Source organism: Haliotis asinina, chromosome 3, assembly GCF_037392515.1.
Source record: "Haliotis asinina isolate JCU_RB_2024 chromosome 3, JCU_Hal_asi_v2, whole genome shotgun sequence".
Taxonomy (NCBI): Eukaryota; Metazoa; Mollusca; class Gastropoda; order Lepetellida; family Haliotidae; genus Haliotis; species Haliotis asinina.
In genome coordinates, this window is record NC_090282.1 from 44,612,973 (window position 1) to 44,635,963 (window position 22,991).

The window sequence follows — 22,991 nt, forward strand, 5'->3', positions numbered from 1 at the left end:
AAGCGGTGACAGTGACTCCGAGGGTTCGAAATTCACCATGGGCACAGTCCACGAAACCTCTATGTTTGTCCCCCTCCGTGAAACTGTTGGAATGTTGTTGAGAGTCTCATTTACTTCTTAATGAGAATACGTACTCCAGTAATGAGAATAGGAAGAAAAATCAATATTCGATTGACAGCTAACATTAATATATCTGTCCACCGATGCAATTTAATGGTAGAAATTTGAAGTTTGTAACTACCAACTTCATTTCAGACAACAATATCCCCAAAATGCAAAATCGAAATTGCATATTTACCTTGCTATGAAATACTCTTACATGGAGAAGTTACAACCACCAATATTACTTAAAATGTTTGTGGGGTATCAAAATACGATACAAAATAAATCAAGTTATAATATGGACTGTCGGGCGCTATAAACAAGACTTTTGAATTACATGTACATATGTTGCCTATATTTAACTGAGTGAGTTGTAAGACGCTGTTGTAACCATGCTTTAATTTCTCTAACAATAATTCTCAAACAATCTTTTTTCCCACGTCAAAATCGAAAACTACATTTTCGTAATGTGTTATTCACTCAGTTCACTTCCTGCATCATCGGGAGTCACGGAACCAATGCATCTGTTGTTTCCACATCACTGAAACACAGTTCATGAACAAACGTAAAACCTCAATTATTTGTCCTTCGAACACAACCAGTATCGCACTGACACCGTCTTGAATGCTCACAGCCTTGTGATTTGTTTAGATTTCGGATTGAGTGTAGTACAGTTATGAGTCGATACCTCTCCCAAATAAATTTGCCATAGGCGTTCGGAAATTTTTCCATCTATAAAGAGAACGAGTTGTTTTCGATTTCAGCCTCTGGGAAGAACATCTAGTAGACCAAACGTGTCAAATCTTAGTCGTTATTACTGGTTCAGTACACTCGATTAAGGTTGGCAATAATGTTATTTTCGAGATACTGGTTTCTGCATATTTTTCTCGATGGTTACGATGATAATGTTTGTTCATGTTACTCGTCATTCCATAATATGGCCAATCAAGTACAACCCAATTGCAAGCGAACTGTGTAAAAGGACGTGATCAAAAAGAATTATTAATTTGTATATGATATTGTAGATTCCATGTGTGATTTTCTGTAAACGATCAGATATAACGTTAACATACAATACAGCCCCCCTCCCCCCTACACACTCACACTATTCACTGAATGTTGCTTTCCATCGTTATCAGCAATGAGTGAGTGAGTTTCATTTTACGTCGCACGCAGCAGTATTCCGCCTATATGATGGTGGTCGTAAAATAATCGAGTTTGGACCAGATATTCCAGTGACCAACAGCATGCGTATCGATCTCCACAATTAGGAAACGATGGCATATGTCTACCAAGTCAGCGAGCCTGACCACCCGTTCCCGTTAGTCGCCTCTTACGACAAGCATAGTCGCCTTTTGTGACAAGCACGGGTTGCTGAAGGCCTATTCTACCCCGGGTCTTCGCGGGTCCAGTGTTACATGAGGATGCCCTCGTATCGTGAGCCACTTTTCATACAGATAATCGGATCTTCTGCAATAAATGGACTAATCCAAGGACCATCTGGGATGGGATAAGATGTCATAACACCCATGCAGACTAGCTGATACTCTTGGACATGTGAACAAATATTATAATGTCCTTAAAGTAAATCTATTGCTTGTAAAAGAAGGAGTGTGCATCAGAAAATTGTAAAACTTAGAACGTTTGTAAATGCAAACAAATATATTTTATAGGTTATGGTCATATTGCGGCATTCAGTTACATCTAGGAATGGACAATAAAATCTCCACAAGGGTCAGTAAACTATTTCTGGTGTCTCGCATCGAAATATCTATATTTATATGAGTGAGTTTAGTTTTTTTTTAAGCAATATTTCAGCAAAATCGCGTCGATACATCCAAAGTGACTTTCTTATTAACAGTGTGTTCTTTTTGTTTAAAATTTTCGATATTTAGAAAACGCGCAACAAAGCTATGTTTACGGTGTGCGGAAAAAAGTTCTCGTACTGGAAAAAAGTCCTAACTTTGCCCTGGGATAAAAATGCTCCGTAAAAAGTCCTATTTTAAAAAAGAAATTTTGGACAAACAAAATATGAAGTAATTTTGTTTGTTTGTTTGTTTTATATACTTTTTCTTAACGTTTGTTTACTTTCATGTAGTGAGTATGAATGGCAAATTAAAATAGACAGATCCTGTATACATTACAGAGGTTTTCAGATTTATTCCGACTACAGAATATATTGATGAACATTTATGTCTCGTACTCATTCTAATGTTTACTGCCTCGCCACGACACACAGCAATGGTCTGGAATGTCTGTTGAGCCTTTCTCATTCTCATGTTCACTGCCACGCCATGTATTGTAACTGCTTCATGCTTCTAATTGTCACTTAAAAGAATAAGACCTCTCTATATATATACGTCCTTTTAATCACTCTTTGTATGTGACTACTTCATATTTTTATAAGTGTCACTAACAAGAGAAAATATCAATTTATCTATTTAATAAACCCTGTGTGTGAGTAATCAAAGTTTCTCTAAAATCTTTGAAATCAAAATTGATGATTAAATGTGTTGTATTCCGCTGGAACTATTTTCCGGAGCTTTTTTCCCGTGCTTATTTTTTAACGAGAATTGTTTTTAAGTTCCGTAATATATATTTCGTTTCGGGTTACAAACGGCTACACGTTTTAAATAAACCTAATAATTTGTATACTTCCGGTTAATTTTACAATGGAAGGTAGAACCAGGCTAAGAACGGTTAACAGTCCAAAAACAGAGAGTAAACGAAACAGCACCGACAGCAGACAATTTCACTCAGAGATAAGCAACAGTAGTGACAATAGTAACAGCAGCAGAAGAAATGATGATTCAGCTGACCGCGATAAAAACGAAGATGAAGACGTGAGTTTTCTTACATCGGGATGCAAACATTCAGAACAAAATTAAAAAAAAACACAACAAAAAACGCTCATTGGTATCCGAGTCGAATCGGCTACTCCCCAGCAGTGTACATGTTATCTGTCCACGCGACCAATTCAGTCAGAATGTAAGAAGTTTCAAATTTTTACTTATTTTCGGAAAATATAATCTTTAACATGATGATGTTAGTGTCAGTTTCATGTACCTTAACCATGCACTGCATGCAGTAAGGGGAGTGGGGAGGGATCTATTTTTTACAGCCTGTTTAAAATATGAAACCATGACTGAAACTTTTAACCTACTTACACTGTCTCACAGGCTTGTTTCCATGGAAACACACCTCTGGCCACTTGACTGATACAGTGGGAAATTCAGATCTGGATTTTAGAATAAGAAATATCTTTTCAAAAAGTGTTTTGTAGGCCATCTGCATCCATATTTTACTGTGAGCCTTCATAACATACTTCTTTACATGATTTGGTGTAGTGGTTATAGTGTCAGCCTGGAGCCTGGAAGGTTGCGGTTTCGATCCCTGTCTCCATTAAAATATTCAAATATTGGTTCTTGTTGGTCACTGCTAACAGCTTGGCATTAATGGGTACAAGGAGGACTGGTCAGCTCGGAGACAATATAATGTGTGGGAGTGTTGTATTCATGCTTAGCTGTGGGATGGTATCTCAGTACGCTAGAGCACTAGTACAAGCAACCACACATATGCATATCATAGAATGAGCAAAATATTTTTAAGTATGACGTTAAATCCCATTTCACCTCACCTATGGCTTAATTTCATCATGAACTGTAATTTTTTCGTGGAATGTACTTGAATACTGCATTGCTTTGCACACCCCATCTTTGTTTACGTTTGAGCTCTGTCCTTCAAATGATTCATTTGCACTTTCTGTTAATCACTAAATAAGGTTGTAAGCTTTATTCATCTTTAGTTTAATCAAGATGGTAACATGCACAATCCTGACCACCTTTAGTTTATTGACACAAACATTTAACATGTTTATATTATGGTATCAATAACCTGAACATGTTGAATGTGAATTAAGTACTGTTATGGCTTATATGAATGCACTTGGGAAGGCCAGTTAGGACTGAAAGCAGGTTTCTCCAAGTTCGTTTGACCCAAACCTAGCATCTGCATCTCAATCCAACTCAATTTGTCGTACTTACCTAAGAGTATAGTAGGGTGTAGTCATTTCTGTTGCAACCACTATTAGTAATGTGGCCCCAAGGGTAAAGATGGCATCTGTTCCCTGTAGCATGTTCATGTCACACATCTTTGAATTTTGTCTAGGGTGTCAGCAAAGAACTGAAGATGTTGTCATATGGTCCATCAGGAGGTCATGGTAAATTCATGGAAGACTTTGACCCAGAAAGAAGTGGACGGGAAATGAGGAAGATGAACCGTCGGATTTACAGAGAAAGGTGCTACAACAATGCATGCATTAAGTCTTTGAATGTCATTTAGAAGTGAAAATACATAAGAATGAGGATTTTTATGGATATCAACTTCTTTATGAGAGAACACAACGTTTCGGAGTTAATGCTTACTCCTGATGAAGGAGTAAGCATTAACTCCGAAACGTTGTGTTCTCTCATAAAGAAGTTGATATCCATAAAAATCCTCATTCTAATGCATGCATTCTCAGATCCAAAATCAATAGTGACCGTAGATATATGTTACTTATGCAATGGATGTCTTACTTGCTTGGAAGAGAATGTATTTTGAATGAATATTTAAGAAAATGAAATGTGCTTTAGAACAGGGTATGATATTTGCCTTAGTCATGTGATTCTTGTCATCACGCATATTATATCTTGCTTGTAATGGGATCCTGACCCCGCAACAAAATTTAAAAATTCCAAAATCTTTTCTCAGTCATGTCAAAAGAGTAATTCTTTGTCCAAGAAGAACACAACCACGTTATCTGTAATTGTTCTTATTTCAGTGTTCGGAAGAACCAGTTGTACGATGAGACAGGCCGCTTGTTTGAGAACAGCAAGGATCTGTGTGACTGTCTAGAAGTTGACTGTCCAGGTTGTCATTTTCCCTGTTCCAAGTGCGGATCTGAGAAATGTGGATCTGAGTGTCGATGTAATCGTAAATGGGTCTATGAGAGTGTGGAGGTAGAGGGCACAGACATCGTCATCAAGTGGCCAACATGATTCAAATCTTTTATCATAAATGTTCACCAGATCATTCTCATGGGGATTCTTTGTCTGTGAATGCTTCAACTCCATACTGAAGTTGTGACAAGCGAGAAACTTTTTCTGTATATGTGCTGTTGCTACAAGAGAAAGCCAAAAGAGTCTTACGAGCTTTCCACCATTTTCATAAGAAGTTCATGTCAAATGTTATGTCATTGATACTTCTGTTTATGCATTTTGTCAGTTTGAAACTGGTGAAGTGAAATGGGGAAGAGATTATGTTTACTTAAAACATTCGAAATTGCATAGAAACATTGTATGGACATTATGCGGTACATCTTTGGAAATCATAAAAAGTCAATTCACCATGCAAAGTTTTCATACCCTCTGAAGTCTTTGCACATGTTACATGGAAAAAATGCTCACCACTTTGTTCTGGCAATATGGACCCTCACATCAATATCAACCATAAATATCACATTTTTGAGTGAACACATAATAATACAGTGTTGTTAACATTTCCTACCAACATGTCAGCGTCTTGAGCATGTTAATAGAAACAAGGATGTGTCTGCCATGGAAATATTCTACAATATTAATGATATGGAGTGAATTTGTGTTGAGGAGATCCTCAAGTTTCACAATACAGGGCTCAATTTAGAGCTTTGTTACTTGCATTGGTGCAACTCATTATAAAAAAAATGCAACCCAGTTATTAGTCTAACTTGCACCAGGTGTAAGTCAGGTTCTGAGTGGGTGAACTTTTGAATAAATATCTAAATAATTCAAAAGCATATTTCTTTCATTGCACATTGCAATAAAAGAAGTGCATCTGGAATTTGTCTGGTGCAGCTATGTTTTTTATCTTAGGTTGCACCTGGTGCAAGTAGGTTAGCATCTCTTGAATTGAGATGTACAATAAACCAGGCTCACTAAACTTGGATGTATCTGAAAATACATAGCTTTTCAACAACTGTGATTTTATCTGATCTCTAAATATGACAGTTAATTTCAGTTTGATATAAAATAATTGAACATATTCTTTATATGTATATGATGAAGGGTGAATACTTGCACAGCTATTAGTGATTAAGTTATTGTGGCCAAGCAGTTTAATAATCTTGAAAGATTGCCAAATTGCCTACACATCCCCTGAAAACGAATTTTTTTTTAAATCACCCCTTCCTTGTGTCCATCCACCCCATGACTGACTTCCAAGCCAGCACATTGCTGTGAGTATGTTACTGCCATGTTTGTTTCCTCATGGTTACCCTCCCTGGGTAGAATTAAATCAAAATGAAACCTGTATCTTGCCCTGGGTTGTTGATGTTACTAGTACTAGTATGTTGTTATTGATGTCAGTTGATGTCAGTTTATGTACATAATCTAGATGAAAGGCAAAGAGACAATGTTTTCAACTTTCATTTTTAACTCATGGTATGTAACATGGGTTTTCTTTTTATGGAATTCTTGTTGATTTAGCATTCATGACAAGGTTTATATTGAGGTTTATTGGAAATCTAAAATTTTTGTGTATTTTATATTTTATTCTGTTATTATCAATAGAAATGTCTCTTTGGCTAGGTGGACAAGTACATTTGACAAAACTATGTACCTGCAAACTTTTAGGGGCATTTAGAAGTTGGGTCTCTAGGGAAGGATAACAGTACAAGGATGAACAACTTGTTTATTTCAGTCATTCCCAGTATAGTATAGAAGTTGTTCATCCACATATTGTTATCCTTGGTTATCCCCTGGTTGGGGTGCCTAGTGGATGAAGTGTTTGCTGATCACGTTGAAGACCGGGGTTATGTGTACATGTGTGGGATGCCCAATTCTGATGTCCCATGCTGTGATATTGCTGGAACATTGCTAAAAGTGACATAAAACTAAGCATGTTCACACTGGCTATGCAATTTAAAGCAGTATTCATGAATTGGTTTTGTAATACATTTGCTACTAACGGAATATATGGCTACAGTATTCACAAATGGTGTTTCAAAGTAACTGGACATTGGGTCCTATAAGTTGCAGATGTCTGACCCACTGTAAATTCACTTGACACATCGAAAAAAAATTAAACATACTTTTCATATTTAACATTTCTTATAATTGTCATTAAAATTATTAACAAACATCAAATTTATAAAAAGCAAACAAGTGTTACGTGTCCTATGTAATGACTTCAGGCAAAGTCATTGTCAAATATACAGTCATACACTGGGGCTGGCGGGTTATAGACGTCCACCAGACTGTCGGTGAATCTGCTAGATTTGTCACAGGGTCAGATGATATTCATGAACACTGTAGTCATTGATCATGACTTGTTAGTACTGATGTCAAATATTTGTTGATTTTCACTGCTGGAAGTCATATCTCAGAGAAAACTAAGGTTGCATAATTTTGTTGCTGTAATATCTAAATCTTTACTTCCTTGACTTCACTCACTGGGGGGCGTGGTGGGGATGTGAATGGATGGTCATTGTTACAACTGACACTCATCATGGATGCTCAGTTGCTGAAGAACTTCTATGCGTTTATTTTTAAACCACAGATAATAGTAATCATGCACATGCAATTCCATATTTAAATTAGAAATTAAATGTAACTTGTAATTTGAAAAACTGCGTTCCCAAGCAGCCAGACATGAGTAGTTTCTAAATCCACCTTGAAAGGTATAAATATGATGCTGTATCTGTCCCTGTCTGTCAGCATGGTCCACACGACTTCAAGAACGGTTCAACACATGTCCTTAGGTGTTTCAGTTAGTTTAGTGAGTATGTAGTTTCTCATTTTTTGTTTTTTGACATGTTGTGATATAGGACCATATTGTGAAAGTATCTGAGATAGTCTACAAGGTTTTTCATTTTGCGAACAGGCCCACTTCCTACACAAAACTTTTAACTGGCATTGTCTGATATGCTATGGTTTTTATTTTTAACTTTTAACTGGCATTGTCTGATATGCTATGGTTTTTATTTTTTTCAGCTGAACCTAGTCCAAACACTGAATATTGATGTGTTTGAGGGATTTAATAATACTCCAAAGTCGATGCAGTTGTTGGTTGTGTTGCATCTCTACATGAATGAAGGCATTGGTGTTTGTAGTTAGGTAAATGGGAGGTGTAGTAATTTTACATAACTACTACTCTACTTAATAAGAAAGTTGTAATAAAATGTGTGAATGGATGTAGTGTTGAGTTTATATTGGTACAGGAATCTGAAATGACAACCTCACTGGTATTTGGAACTCCCAACTGTAGAGGTGTGGGATTTGGAATGTCATTGATTGAGAGAGACTGTTTCAACATTGTGCATCACATTATTGTAAACTTTGCAAAACCGTACAATTGTTAGTATATACTGATACACAGAAGTAATTTTTAAGATGTTTACTTTATGTATTATGTAAATAACCAGCAGAGATTGTAATCAAACTGTACATAGTCATAGTAACTGATTGAGATTCACCATAACACACATATAAAGTTCACCATAACACATGTGAAGTTCACCATAACACACATGTGAAGTTCACCATAACACATGTGAAGTTCACCATAACACACTTGAAGTTCACCATAACACACGTGTGAAGTTTACCTTAACACACATGTGAAGTTCACCATAACACATGTGAAGTTCACCATAACACGCTTGAAGTTCACCATAACACACGTGTGAAGTTCACCTTAACACATGTGAAGTTCACCATAACACACATGTGAAGTTCACCATAACACATGTAAAGTTCACCATAACACACATAAAGTTCACCATAACACGTGAAGTTCACCATAACACATGTGAAGTTCACCATAACACACATAAAGTTCACCATAACACACATACGAAGTTCCAGTTAAGAACTGGGCTTCAGCAACCATGTTTGTCCTAAGAGGTGACTAAGAAGATTGGGTGGTCATGCCGCTGACACATGGCGTCGTATCCCAATAAATGATTTACATGATGCTGATCACTGGAGCGTGGCTTTAAACAACAAACACACGTCATGATGACCCACAGTGAACAACTGAATTTCATGGTGAATTTCATCTCAGTGTCTTGTGTGGACCCGTTAGAGTCCATTACTACCTGGTATGGAATCACCATGGAACCAGTCTGTCAAGGAATTGTGGCGTGGGAAAGCTTCACCTTCTCTTCCTTGTGCTAAGTGTTCCAGGTTCTGTGGCTGTTGCAGACGTTGATCAAGAGCATGTCATCTGTATACGATGAGGTGTAGATCCGGAGACCTTGAGGGTCATTTCAGTACTTGGATGTTGTTCACATTGTCAGTCAGTTAGATTTTCTGTTAAAAATGACAAACCCGTATATTACATAATGGGAAAGACGTGTGACTGGATAATTGGATATGTTTAACGTAGTCTCGTTAAACTGCCCCGTGGGACGTGTAACAAGTGTGTTCCTGCGCTCTAGGAGATTTCAGACAATATCAGTACGCTGTCATCACCAAACCTGTTTGCAGTTTCAATCGTAACGCTACAACACGGTGTCTTCTGTCTGTAAGAAGAAACATGTTTTTCAAAAGAGTAGTCCGTGGGGATTCGCTTCTGCTGAAGAATATCCTTTGTATGGGCTTGTTCTAAAACTAACTATGGGTAGCTGGATACTATAGTATGACCTACTTACGATCGTTTAATCTGTTGATTACGAGCGCTCTGGAAAGCGATAATCCTGACCATTCGTGTAAAGAGAAGAAGCAAATAACATTGTAAAACAATTAGAACAGAACTTAACGAAGATTACAACTTCGAAGACAACTTCATGACCTTTATATTGTAAAGAGCAACAATTCGGTGTAGGTTCTTATCACGTTGAAAACACTGACACGAGACATTCCTTTATGCTAAAAACATGAATTTAGATAATCTTCTAATCTGCTTTGTTGAGTTTCCAACTTCTGGAATGTCGATTAAACAATTCTAAACATTGAAGTTATCGTTAACAGGCGTTATAATCTAAATATATGTAGATACGGCGATAACTACTATCTGACCACCGGTAATATGTAGTAGACATGTCATACTGCTTCATTGATATATCACGTGTATTGACTTGTCCCTGCAGTTTTGAAGGACAGTCGGGGACATGTCGTCGGTACAGCTCGTTCTGGGGATTCTGACGTCGTGTGTCATAACCTCTGCCGTCCTGATGTTTAAAACGTATAAGCTCACAAGTACTTCCAACAGATGATAACATGCTTTACAAACTCTTTAAACGTGTGTATCCTTGATTTCATTTAAAAATCCTCCAAAAATGAAAAAAAATGAAAACTTAAATGAGGTGTATTACGTGTAATTTACCATATTGTCATCAACGTCGTTTACATACATTTTAGTTGCATAAACGCCTAAACACAAAAAGGGGTGTGGGGTGGTTGAGGAACTCTCCAGGAGTCGTCTGTTGGGCATTAATCGTTTATACACACATACGTAGTTACTCGTATTGCTTTCCTTTCTTTCCACAAAAAAACAACAAAAAACAAAATACTTGCTGTAATATATACTACAAAGAAACTCCTAAAATGTGATAGTCATATACAAGCTTTACGTTCATGACGCCATTTATACTCTAAGGTAAATGCAACTTTTTGTGAGCTTAAAACACACAAGCAATCAACAACAACAACAATAATAATAATTTACCTTTAGAGAAACGGAGGCCAATTAAACAGCTAAACGTGTCTTTTCCCAAAAATGAAATCGATTTACTTAAAGAAATCATCTCTCTGAACCTTTCTACAGACTGTTCGTTACATGAAGTAAATTGCTGTGTCTATTGCCGCTCGAACCTTGGAGGAATAAAAGACAAAAGAAAACCCGTTTTCTTGTAAAACTTACTGAAACTAGAAGAAATATTTCCTGGGTAGAGCTATGCCTTAAGTTAAGATCATCCGTCCCATGTCAAAACGACAAAAGCAATTTAGAGAAAATTGAAATTACAGTACAAGACAACAAAAGAAAATGTACTAGCAGAAGGGGGCGAGAAAGGGATGTTAGGGATGCAAGGATTTTCAATTTCTTGTATAGAAAGTGATTTTGGAGGATGCTAAAACGTATCACCGCAACCTCTCCATGTGCTGGATTGACTGCAAAAAGGCATATGACTCTGTCCCTCACGAATGGATTCTGAAGTCTCTTCAGTGTATTGACCTCCCTGAGCGACTACTTGATTTACTCAAGTCTTTAATGAGTTGCTGGTCGACTCAACTTGAGATGTACTCGCAAGGGCTGGTGCTGACTTCGGAATCTATTCCAATCAGAAGGGAAATATTTCAAGGGGACTCCTTCAGTCCTTTGCTTTTTTGTTTGTCTCTAAATCCTTTGAGTTTTCTGCTCAATCGGGAGGAGGGCTACCATCCCGGACCTCCTCAGCACAGATCTCCAACACCTCTTACTCATCTCCTCTACATGGATGACGTCCTTGCCAAAGGGGAGACCAATTTGAAACAACAGGTTCTCCTTGTCGAGTCCTTTTCTAATGATATTGGCATGACATTTAGACTCGACAAATGTAATACTCTTCATTTGAAACGTGGCAAGGTAACTAATGATGGATTGGTCAAATTACAAGGAGGAGGAGTTATTGAGCCTCTTGTGGAAGATCAGGCCTACATCTATCTTAGAATGCAAGTTTGAGACAAGCTCCAGAATGCCCAGATTCAAGATAAACTCCGGGCCTAGTATAAATCTCGTTTAGAGAAAATCTGGAGTTCAGAGCTAAATGCTCGAAACAAGATCAAAGCCACCAATACCTTTGCTGTGCCAGTCATTTGGAGTAGTTGATTGGACAAAACAAGACATCCAGTCTTCACCGCCTGACCAGAAGGATCATGTCTGATAACAGAGCACACCACCCTCGTTCCTGTCTTAATCGTTTATATATGGCAATCAGTTCAGGAGGTCGGGGTTTGATTAATGTGGAAGCTCTTCATGATAGAATTTTATTGTGTACTTCTGCACATATTTATTTATCGGATGACCCTCTGGTGATGCATGTGAAGACTTGCGATGAAAGCAAGAAATTCCACAGTTATTTTAAGCGTGCTAAGGTTATTGGACACAATCTGAAATCTGAGGTTGATTTTGTTGATGGCGATATACTGCTGGACGGTACAGCGATTGGAAGTGAATCAGATGAAGTCCTTTACCAAGTCAGCCCACAGTCGGTCCTTTGTGGAGAAGCTGTCTGAGAAGCAATTGCATCGTGTGTACATGCAGTGTGTGGAACAGAACATCAATCCAACTGACTCCTTCGCCTGGATGAAGTCGGCTGGTCTCAAATGTAAAACTGAGGGCTTCTTTTTTGCTGCTCAGGACCAGTCACTTCCCACTCGCAATCGCCAGAATGTGATTCTTAACCAAAATGTGAATATGAAATGCCGACTATGCAATGAATTCACAGAGACTGTCCAACACCTTGTCAGTGGATGCCCTTCCTTGGCACAAACAGCATATCTTAAAAGACATGATGGCATGGCTCGCTGCTTTTACTTTCGTCTCCGCCATGCCTGTGACTTTGACCCCGAGGTCCATCCATGGTACGACCCTGAATATGTCCTGGGCGTCCTGGAAAATGATGCTTTCAAACATCTCTGGAAATAGGCCAATATACAGCCTGAGACGAATTCCTGCCAACACACCTGATCTTGTCCTGTTTGATAAAACCAATGAAATTCTTTATATCATTGAATTTTCTGTCCTATTTGACAGCAATGTGATTGGCAAGATTCAGGAAAAGCATGATAAATATGCGGATCTCACCTTTGAAATGTCTCGCTTTCATCCCAAGTACATAGTTGCCAGGCTCCCCTTTGTTCTCGGTGCCCTTGGTTTCGTACCTCCTGATCTCTTGGCGCAGATCAGGAAAGTGTTCGGGTTCTCCGCCGGGAGCACAGCCCTTCTGATAATCTGGGTAATGCAGAAGGCTGCAGAGTTGTGGAGCCTCCATATTCTCCAGAAGGTTATTGGTGGGTTCGACTAGGCAGTGTTTTCTGGGTGTCCTTCTGTTTAGCTTGTTTGATAACAATGCTGATCCTGTTTCTGGCTTTACAGTGCATCTGACGGTGTACTTCCAGACATGACTTTCTCAATCTCCTCTCAGCCACTCGTCTCGCTGACTGATGGTCTTTGGACGAAATGTACGCTGGACGAACCGATCATTTACTCATGAGCATTTAATAAACTTCTACGACAAAAAGTCGGGTGCACACGCACACACAAATTACGATACAATATTCCCCAAGAGACAACCAAATGCCTAAATGATAAGAATGACATTTTGCATGTGTCTGCACGTGCCACATTATATAAGGTGTTCACATGATTTACATATCCGTTCATGATTCACACAATCTCACATTAGTTCAACATTTACACACATTCATTCATAATTTACACATTCGTTACACATTTACACAAGTTTGCATTCGTTCACAACTTACACACATTCGTTCATAATTTACGCGTTCGTCCATTAATTACACAGATTTTGTTCATAGAGCTGTTCAAGAGCTGTCCCTCTTTGTGCATCCGCCAAGTCGCAGAGATATCAGTTTTGTCAGCAGATGCTGATTTCTTCGCAAGTGTCTTGTGAGTTTTCCATCATGGGGGAACTGGGCATGGAGTGGCAGACAGACATCGTCTTCACCAACTGACCGGCTTTTAGATATCCATGCACAGACAGCAGTTGATAGAAGGGACTTTTAACTGTTTTGCATGTCTCACAGATTTGGATTGAAAACCGTACACCTGTATAATTCCACCCACGCACACGATGCAAACATCGTCCAGATAGTGGTAGAACTAATTTTGTTCTGGAGAATTAGTTCCGCTGTTGTGACCCGTTTCTCTGCAAGGTTTTCTCACCCGAGTGTTTTAGATTGAATATATCCAGGACCGTAGTAATCTTTTCATAATAGGGGAGCACTATCCACTTTGAAAGAGTGTTAAATAGCAGTACTTTGATGCATTGTAGGGTATCAGCATTGATAACAACTCCAAGGCTTGTCGAATTTTTTAACTGTTCTTATCTTAACTATTCGATGACCTTGACTGTGTCAGAGACTTTGCTGTATTCACATGTTTCTCTGTACTTTATCACTACCCAGAAGTAATTTTTCTTATAAAAAAGACGATATTTGTATGTACATTTTTTGTTTATGTTTCCATGATTTTCTCATTCCATGTTTTTACACATTTGGTTGAGTGTGGCGCCATCTATGAGAGGGTTTGAGATGGTCCGTGAAACACTGTTATTGATAGAATGGTGTTTGTGAGAGAAAAAGTTAAACAAGTACACACAAGAACATGGAATCAATGATGGCCAACAAAATGAAGCCATCAAATGAACATTTGTCTCGTGTACAGGAAAATGCATCCATAAACGGCAAACAAGGCTTGCAGACAACAAATGAAAAGAAGGGAAACAACTCTTCTCGTATTGAACCAAGAAGGTCCTCCCGTCTAGAAATCGCGGGAGTAAAAGTAATTTCACACGTTCTATGTTAAAATATATGTGGCATAGAATAATGTGTTGTCATCTTGCTTGTCTTACACTCATACTCTATTAGCCTCGATTGTGACTGACATATTAAAATGTCATTTACTTAACGTTAAATTTATCCTTTATATCCTAAACACTTAATTGACACCAGTTGTTCTTGTTTTGTTTGTGTGTTGATTTGTGCGTTGATTATAGCTTGCTGTCCTTAAAGTGTGTGGACTGATATGTATGAGCTCAGTTGCTGTCACCCTATGACATCTTTATTCACCATCATAAAGCTGGAATATGGCTGAGTTCAGCTTGAACGAAAAAAATAAACATCTTTATCTGTCATTTGCCAACCTTTGTTGATAAACCCTTTCAACTTCAATGGTTCAAACATCTTTAGCATAGTCTGCTCTTTAACATGCACAGCAGCTGTGTAGTTTATCCATCTGATTATGTTTGGGCCAATTTGTAAAAAAGATCATGTGCAAAAGTGATCATAAGCTTAACATGCACTAAATTTATCACTTATTAGTCTCAGAGTCAGGATATTATAAAAACATTATTTTCTTTCAGAGTGTTGAATGTGAATTGAAGAAACTATCATTTGAAAACCCAGGAAAGTTCATGGAAGACTTTCACCCTGAAAGTAGTGGGAGAGAGATGAGGAAGATGAACAGGAAATTCTACAGAGAAAAGTAACTGGTTTAGAAACTATTCTATCTACAAAAAAGAACTTGTTAATTTTTAATTTTTTTTTCTAAATTTGAAAAAGTAATAATGATGAAAAGTTTCTATTTAAAATTTAATTGTTGGATAAAGTGATCCTTTTTGACAATCATGAATGTCAGAACAGCATGTTTACTCATGTCCTTGACATTGACGTTATATTCCAAATGCAGAGCTGAGGTAACCCATAGATATTTCAAGGTTAAAATAGACCAGTTGTGCGAATTAGTTAAAGCAACACAGTATGCTTTGTTGAGGTAGTAGTTTTATTTGCCTGTTTTATTAAAAATGTTTAACATTCTATTTAATGTTGAATGCCTGTTTCAGTGTGAGGAAAAACCAGCTGTATGATGAAGCTGGGATTTTACTAGAAAACAACAAGGATTTGTGTGACTGCTTGGACGTCCACTGCCCTGGGTGTCATTTCCCATGCCCAAAGTGTGGATCAGAGAAATGTGGAACTGACTGTCGTTGTAACAGAAAATGGACGTATGAACACATCAATGTAGAAGGCACAAATATTTTGTTTAAATGGCCAACATAACTTCAGAAACATCTGCTTGAGCAGTTAGATAGTTAGTCTTAAACTTGTGAAGTTGATGAGGACTAGTTGTCTCCCCTTGAGCTTAATTCCATTTACCACCAGTCTTAAATTTTTCTCCGGATTAGTTTGAAATGCTTACTCTGTCTATCCCAAGTGAATTATTTCTGTAGGTAAGGAGTACTATATTTGTTTTCAAGCCTGAGGTGAATGATGGGTAGCCTAGTGATTAAAGTGTTCATCATGCTGGACACTTGAGTTTAATCATCAGTTTATATCAAGCAGTCATATAGTGCTGAGCTATTGCTAAATATAACATTAAACTATAATCATTCATTTATAATTATCCAAGAAAAATGCATGTTTATTGTTGTAGGCATGGCGTAGCATCCATTATGAAAAAAGGACATGCTAACACATGAGTTTGAAAATGAAAGATGGGCAGTCTAAATATAAACAATCAAAATATACAACTTTGCAACCTACTTGATTTACAGGAAAGATATGGCTTTGCTACATACCTGGTAGGGGACATTTAAAGCTTATTTTTTCTGTTGCAATGAGGTAACAACAAGCCTGACTTGACTTCATATATATATTTATAAACACTGTAAGCCATTTATGTTGTCAGTATATCTGAGGGTCACACAGGTCACAATTTCCACAAAGCTACATTCCAGTGTCATCCTTATTATCTTGAAGGGTGATCTCTGCATCACAAAGTACAACTCATTGTCTTTAGGTCATAAATGAATCACTTGTTTGGTCCAAACTTTTCCATAATACTGTGAATGTTCATGCATTGTTGAGAAGTGCCTTATGTCTTTTGTCCTCTTCCGTACAATGTTGAAAATCTTTTGCAGCTGAAAGGGTTGTGGTGACTCATGGATATGCATTTTGCTACTTCAGTTGTGCTCATGTGAGAATTTACTATTGCATGATCTCTTTACAGCTCTTTGGGAGCATATGTCATAGTCTTAGGTCACACCTAAGCAGATGTTCTCCAACAATATTACCAAGGGTGCTGGAAAAAATGAACAGAACTTCCCCGACTTCCCCGACTTTTTGTTGCACATCTGCAGGCTAAAGATTCTCAAGATATATGTACATGTGTGAAAATCGTATGCAATACCATTTATTGAGAACTTCTAAATAACAACCACTGATTTGTGTGAAGCAACCCTCATAATCATTGAGAAGTAGTTTTCAGTGCTTACAAACATGTTGCCAGAGTTTACTTGGCAGAGAAATGTCTGATTTGAACACCCCAAATTAGTATTAGACAAACACATTGCCCCCCCCCAAAAAGAACGATCTGTCATATGTGACGAACACATGGTGAAAAATGTTTATATAAACAATAAGATCGGTCATGTGGCTTTTTTGTTAGTCAAGTTTGGGTTTTAGAAGTCACCATTACAGTGTTTGCCTGAAAATCGCATGTATATTTACCTACATATGTTTTGATAACATGGTGCTATCTAATTGAGTTCAAAGTGGGATGGAGGGCACTCATGTGTCTGGAAGGTATTTTCATATATTACTTGTATGGTGCTGAATGTTGTGAATGGGCTTCAGAAAATACAGTCAGACCTCGTATATCCGAACTTCAGATATCCGAATACCTCGGTTCCCGAACATTCTTCACATAAAAAAAGGAATTTTCTAGTGACAATTTACTTCGTATATCCAATGTTCTGTCTCCGTATCTGAACAGTCATTTTTGCTAATGAAACATCAACATGTGTACAAATTTGCCGCGTATATCCGAACACCAAAGCTGACATTGGCCACATGTCGGATGTTTACCACTTGTTAACAGTGATCACTGCTTTTACCTTTGTTGTCAGCGAGATATCAAAATATGAAGTCTATCATGTCTATCGCTTGCCAATTCTCTGTGTGTCTAGCTAGTTAATTTATCGTATATTGAAGACATGTATTTATCACCGGGCATGTAGGTTAATTAGAGAAGAAACAATTGAAGCTTGATACTGAGTCGAATCGTTGATTGGGTAAACATAAATGAAGACTGCTGGGGGTGTCAGTCGTTATGCATTTGAGCAAGATGGCTAGGACACCTGCTAATGTAAACGATCTGCATTTACAGCCGGGGAAAAGATTTTATGTTGAATAAAGAATGTACATGTGTACAATGTAGTTACGCTTCAATGTTGTTTTGTTTTCACGTGTAGCCGACTGCCTAGGTCCTAATTCAGACACCTGAATGATTCGTTTATCCGAACAAAGTGTTCGGATAAACGAGGTCTGACTGTACGTTATGTTAGCTATTTATGCCACTAGAAGGACTTAAAACTACAGTATTGTGTACCAGATAGGTGACTTAGTTCACGCTTCAAGCTGAGCAATGCTTCCAAACTTTCAGATATTGTTTAGCTGTAATATGAAGTACTGTGTCACAACTGTAGACATATGGTCTGAGTGGTTGATATACCTAGCTCTGAGGATGTATAGCATGCCACTGAGTCAGTAATGAACGCAATAACTAACAAGTTTTCTATCTCTAACTGTTGCATTGTAAAAATGTTGTACTCAGAAAAGGTTGTTCCAGTGATGCAATGTCAATATGTTCCCTGTACTTTGTTGAAATGGTTCGAATTTCATTTTCATGGTCACTGCGGTAACATTCTCAAGAAATCGAAATTATTGCCATCAGTTAGCCATTTTTCTTTCAGCGTGATATGAAGTATGCTTTAGTATTTGTAAGAATTAACCGTTTATGTCCATTTTGGGCTATATTGTAAATGTTGATGTTAATTCGACCTTTGCTCTTAGGCTGTGCTAAGTGGCTTACTTGTTGACATTTTGAGCCACTGAGTTCATCCAGGTATGTTTCAGTGCTGTGGCTCAATAGTCAAATAATATTCATGGGTAGTGAACAGACATAATAAGATAAATATCTTGTGAACACATGTAGTACAAGACTGTTCTGCAAAGGGTGACCAAATGTATAGATATGAGTGTTTTTGTACCAGATAATTATGCCAATTTTCTGAATTAAATGCTGTGAAGTTATTTGGTGATATTTAATATTTATATTTAATCAAGTAAATGACCATTAAATCAGAAATCTAAATGTAGTTATGGTTCTTGATTGTTTGACATTAGTTTGTGTTTATGCTACATAGAGAAAGTTGGGAATGTTTAAAATTATGTCCAGTTCACTGTTCCTGATATTGTGAAGGCGTGCATTGTCTGTCTATTGTATTGTCTATTTCATGAAGGTAGATTTATTGTACTAAAGGTAGCAGACATATCATATTTTCCTGTGAACTGTCTGAATTGTTCAATTTCAGTTTGGAATTTTCTATGGAGCTTTGCAAGCTGTTACATATGTAACTGCATTGAAATAGATGAAAACAGTCATACAATTACAAGTGTCACTTGGTTTTACAATGTGTTACTTATTCATTTTTGTGATCAACGTTATCACTACTATGTCTTAGTCTAACAGTCCCTAGGAATGTAGTGAAACTCCTATTCTGATATCTCTGAAATTGATCTCTGAACCCATTTATACGATGTGTGAATTTGAAATTTTTGTTTGCTTGAAGCAGTCATTTTACGTGGGACAGTTAAATGACAATTAACCTACCTTCTATCCCAGGACTTAATTTTCAGAGGTTTGCTATCCATCCTGATTTCATTAGTGTTCTGAGACTGTGCTAATATGATGTATGTATAAATTTATTAATGCGTCATAGATAGACAGACAGACAGACAGACAGACAGACAGATAGATAGATCTGGATGACCATGGTTTTGGCATTGTCACAGCCAGTTGTAACTCTTTATTAAAGTGCATATAACTGATTCAAACATAACACCATTGCTCAATCACTGTAAAAACATCACTTTTAACTTTCCAAAACGTGATTATCCAGAAAGTATTTGGTAAGACCTTAGACGGCTATCGAAGCTACTTGGTCAGAGTAAAATGAGAGAACCTGGTGTGATCTCTGTGAGCACTGATGACAGCATGGCAGTGGTGAACCATAGAAGAAAGGGGATGCCGAATGCTGTCTTGAATGTTATGACTCGTTGTGAAGTGATGTGTGTTGTGTCCAAGGTGGTGGATTACACTGACGCAAGCGTCGATCAATGTATACCATAGATGTTCAATGGGGCACAAATCAGATGATTGAGTAGGCCAAAGTAACAACTGAGTCCTGATTGTTTAGCTTGAGAAAGTACTGTCAAAACATGTGCAAGGTAAGGTCGAGCATTGTCATATTCCAAAGATAAACCGTTGATGTTGATGAAGGGTACGATCAGGTGCCCGCTCACACGAGTGAAAAGACCTTTTACATTTCTCGCAATCTAATGTGAGTTCCTTTCAGTTGGTAAGTCCACACAGTCAAGCAAGATAAGCTTGATGGTGAACATCTCATTGCAGGAGATACACATGGGAGGTCCATCACCCTCCGTTTTCAGCAGATAGTCATGAATAAAATGGTTGTGGCCAATACGACATCGTCGTAAAAATACTTAATCACGTCTTGATTGACAACCCAAGAAGGTAAAACCACTTGTGGGCTTCAGTTCATGGAGTTTATTTCTTCCAACCTGGATGTCCCACCTTTTTTTTTGCATGAGTATAACTTTTTATAGTATGTTTGAAGACACTTTACGGATGAGTAGTGGAGATAAGGGCTTGTCAAGAGCTGCTTTAGCTGCGGGATCGGCCTTTGTGTTACCTGTTATGCCGATGTGACCCGGCAGCAAGCAGAAGACGATGTCACATTGGCCAGTAGAAACATCGTTGTAAAGTTTTTAAATGTCCAGGTTGACAGGGTGACTTGAAGTAACAATTTAAAGTGGTTGAAGGCAGGATAATGAATGTGTAAACACGACGTTTTTCGAGTGGGTCTGGTGTTGAAGATGAAAATGGAACTGTGGTCTGGGATTCTGGATGAGACAGTTTTGGATCCAATGACTGTTGCACTGGCAACTTGGCCATCATCCCTGGATCCCTCAGTGAAAATGGATCTATGGGTGTTATACTTGGAACGATGATGAAGGGAACGACGTGACTTTGAACTGCTCTTCTCGTAAAAGGTCTGGTTTCTCATAAGAATACAGTGCAGTGCGAGGTGGGAGATTCGACACAGTCCCGGGATTTACACTGTTGTGTATGATGTGGTGTTTGAACGAAGATGTCTCAACCGGATGTAGCGATCCTGGGCGGAAGTAGTAACACTAGGTCGACCTGATCTGGGTCTGTCATTAATACTCCCAGTACTGCTGTATCGGGTCCACAGGTTTGAGAGGATCTTCCTAGAGACGCTTAATTGCCTTGCAACCTCATGCTGATATGTCCGTCCTTGTAAACGGCCAATGGCGTTGTGTCATTGAGCTTATGTTGTTTATTTCATTCTCTTGTCTACGATGGCTTAAAGCTATGCACGAGGAGTACTGTTGATGTGCTTCAGCACAGGGCGATACACAATTTCATGATGCACGTGCATTTCACGTGGGGTCCGTTTTAGAGATTCGCTACAGACATGAGTATATAACGTTTTGTTTTGTTCGGCATTTCTTTTTCAACCGGTTTGCCGATTTCCCGACATGTTGGGATTCAGCATGGATTTGGTTTTGTTCCCTAAAATTCAAATTCTTCCTGTGTCAGTTGCCTTTTTTGGTGTGTATAATATTTAAACGAGTCAACATTCCTTTATGTACACACGATTTCAACCTAAATACTCATAGACATACAACGGCATTATTGCATAGATATGTATTCAATAACAAGCATGTGCACGCACACACACTCGCACTTAAATAACATGGCTGATTCTGGCAAGGGAAGAGGCAAGGTCAGTATTTGCTATACTTATATTAACTTTTGCTTTCTATACATGACTTACATTCACATGACTTCTCATTACGCTTAGAAGGACAATCTACATTTAGTAGGAAGTTTGCCATCTTATGTATAGGCATCAAGGTATCACATGCACCTCTTTGATGTGGCGGTAGGGTTATAACAATACCTTTCCTCATGACGGAAGCGACGACTCCTAAATGTCCCTACAATTGCATGTGGCATTTCGTCTCGCGCTGTATTTACAAACAAACGTTATGTATTTGTGTGTTTGTCAGGTGTCCAAGGCCTGAGTCTCCTACTAACTCCTATCTTGCCAATATACCACATTAGCATTATCCAGGCAACCACCTCTACATCTTGTTTATATGATTTGAAAACCACATTCCGGGACATAAAATGGCAACTGTCATACTTCACTCTTCTAAATAAAGATACAACTGAAATTAAAATTTGGTAACAATTTACCTGCAACCTGGAAGGAATAGACTACAATGCCACCCTAGCACTACTAACGTCAGCCAGTGTACTGTTGCTGCTGCTGCTGCTACTGCTACTTCTAAATGGATAGTTCTTATGCGCCAAAGTCCACCCAGAGCATTTTCAAAGCGTTAATAGTGATAAGAGTTCACGAGGGAAAATGTGACAGTTCATTAAAAAAACTTGGAATATATGACAGTTATTGACTGTAGAATTCTTTTAAGAATTAGGTTTTCGTCCTGGCTTGAATTAATGCTTTAAAGATGAAGTATTTTTATGGAAGAAAGAAGACTGTTCCACAGGACTGGTGTTGCAGATTTGATCTGCGATATGATTTCTATTCAAAGTGTTTGAGATGGAAACTGACAGAAGATCTTGAATCTGGGAGAGGAGAGAATAGTTGACAATTTTAACATCGCATGGACGTGTCCGTGGAAAACAAGAGTGAAGATCTTGAACTGAATACTGGCTTCAACCGACAGCCAGTGCAACCTCTAGAGGATTGGGGTTATGTTTCATGACCAGAATCCTCTAAAATTCCACATGGAGTTCTTCAGTCGATTTTAAACAAGAGAGTCGACTAACGGGATCGGGTGGTCAGACTCCCTGACTTGGTTGACACATGTCATAGGTTCCCAGTTGCTCATGCTGTTGATCACTGGATTGTCTGGTCAAAACTCGATTATTTACAGACCGCCGCCATATGGCTGGAATATTGCTGAGTGCGGAGTAAAACCCATCTCACTCTCCATATATCATTCCAC

General features: G+C 38.1%; 3 protein-coding genes across 3 annotated transcripts in view; 2 read left to right on the plus strand and 1 right to left on the minus strand.

The window, feature by feature from the left end:
• Window positions 1-22,991, minus strand: part of LOC137278103 (organic cation transporter protein-like) — a 512,032-nt gene that overhangs the window by 212,479 nt on the left and 276,562 nt on the right. The window lies entirely within an intron of this gene.
• Window positions 2,758-8,311, plus strand: LOC137278091 (ARL14 effector protein-like). Its single transcript, XM_067810193.1, has 3 exons — window positions 2,758-2,945; window positions 4,270-4,400; window positions 4,925-8,311. Exons 1-3 carry the CDS (start codon window positions 2,775-2,777, stop codon window positions 5,139-5,141), a joined length of 519 nt encoding a protein of 172 aa, XP_067666294.1. The 5' UTR covers window positions 2,758-2,774; the 3' UTR covers window positions 5,142-8,311.
• On the plus strand, window positions 14,338-19,316 carry LOC137278092 (ARL14 effector protein-like). Its single transcript, XM_067810194.1, has 3 exons — window positions 14,338-14,628; window positions 15,209-15,330; window positions 15,689-19,316. Exons 1-3 carry the CDS (start codon window positions 14,452-14,454, stop codon window positions 15,903-15,905), a joined length of 516 nt encoding a protein of 171 aa, XP_067666295.1. The 5' UTR covers window positions 14,338-14,451; the 3' UTR covers window positions 15,906-19,316.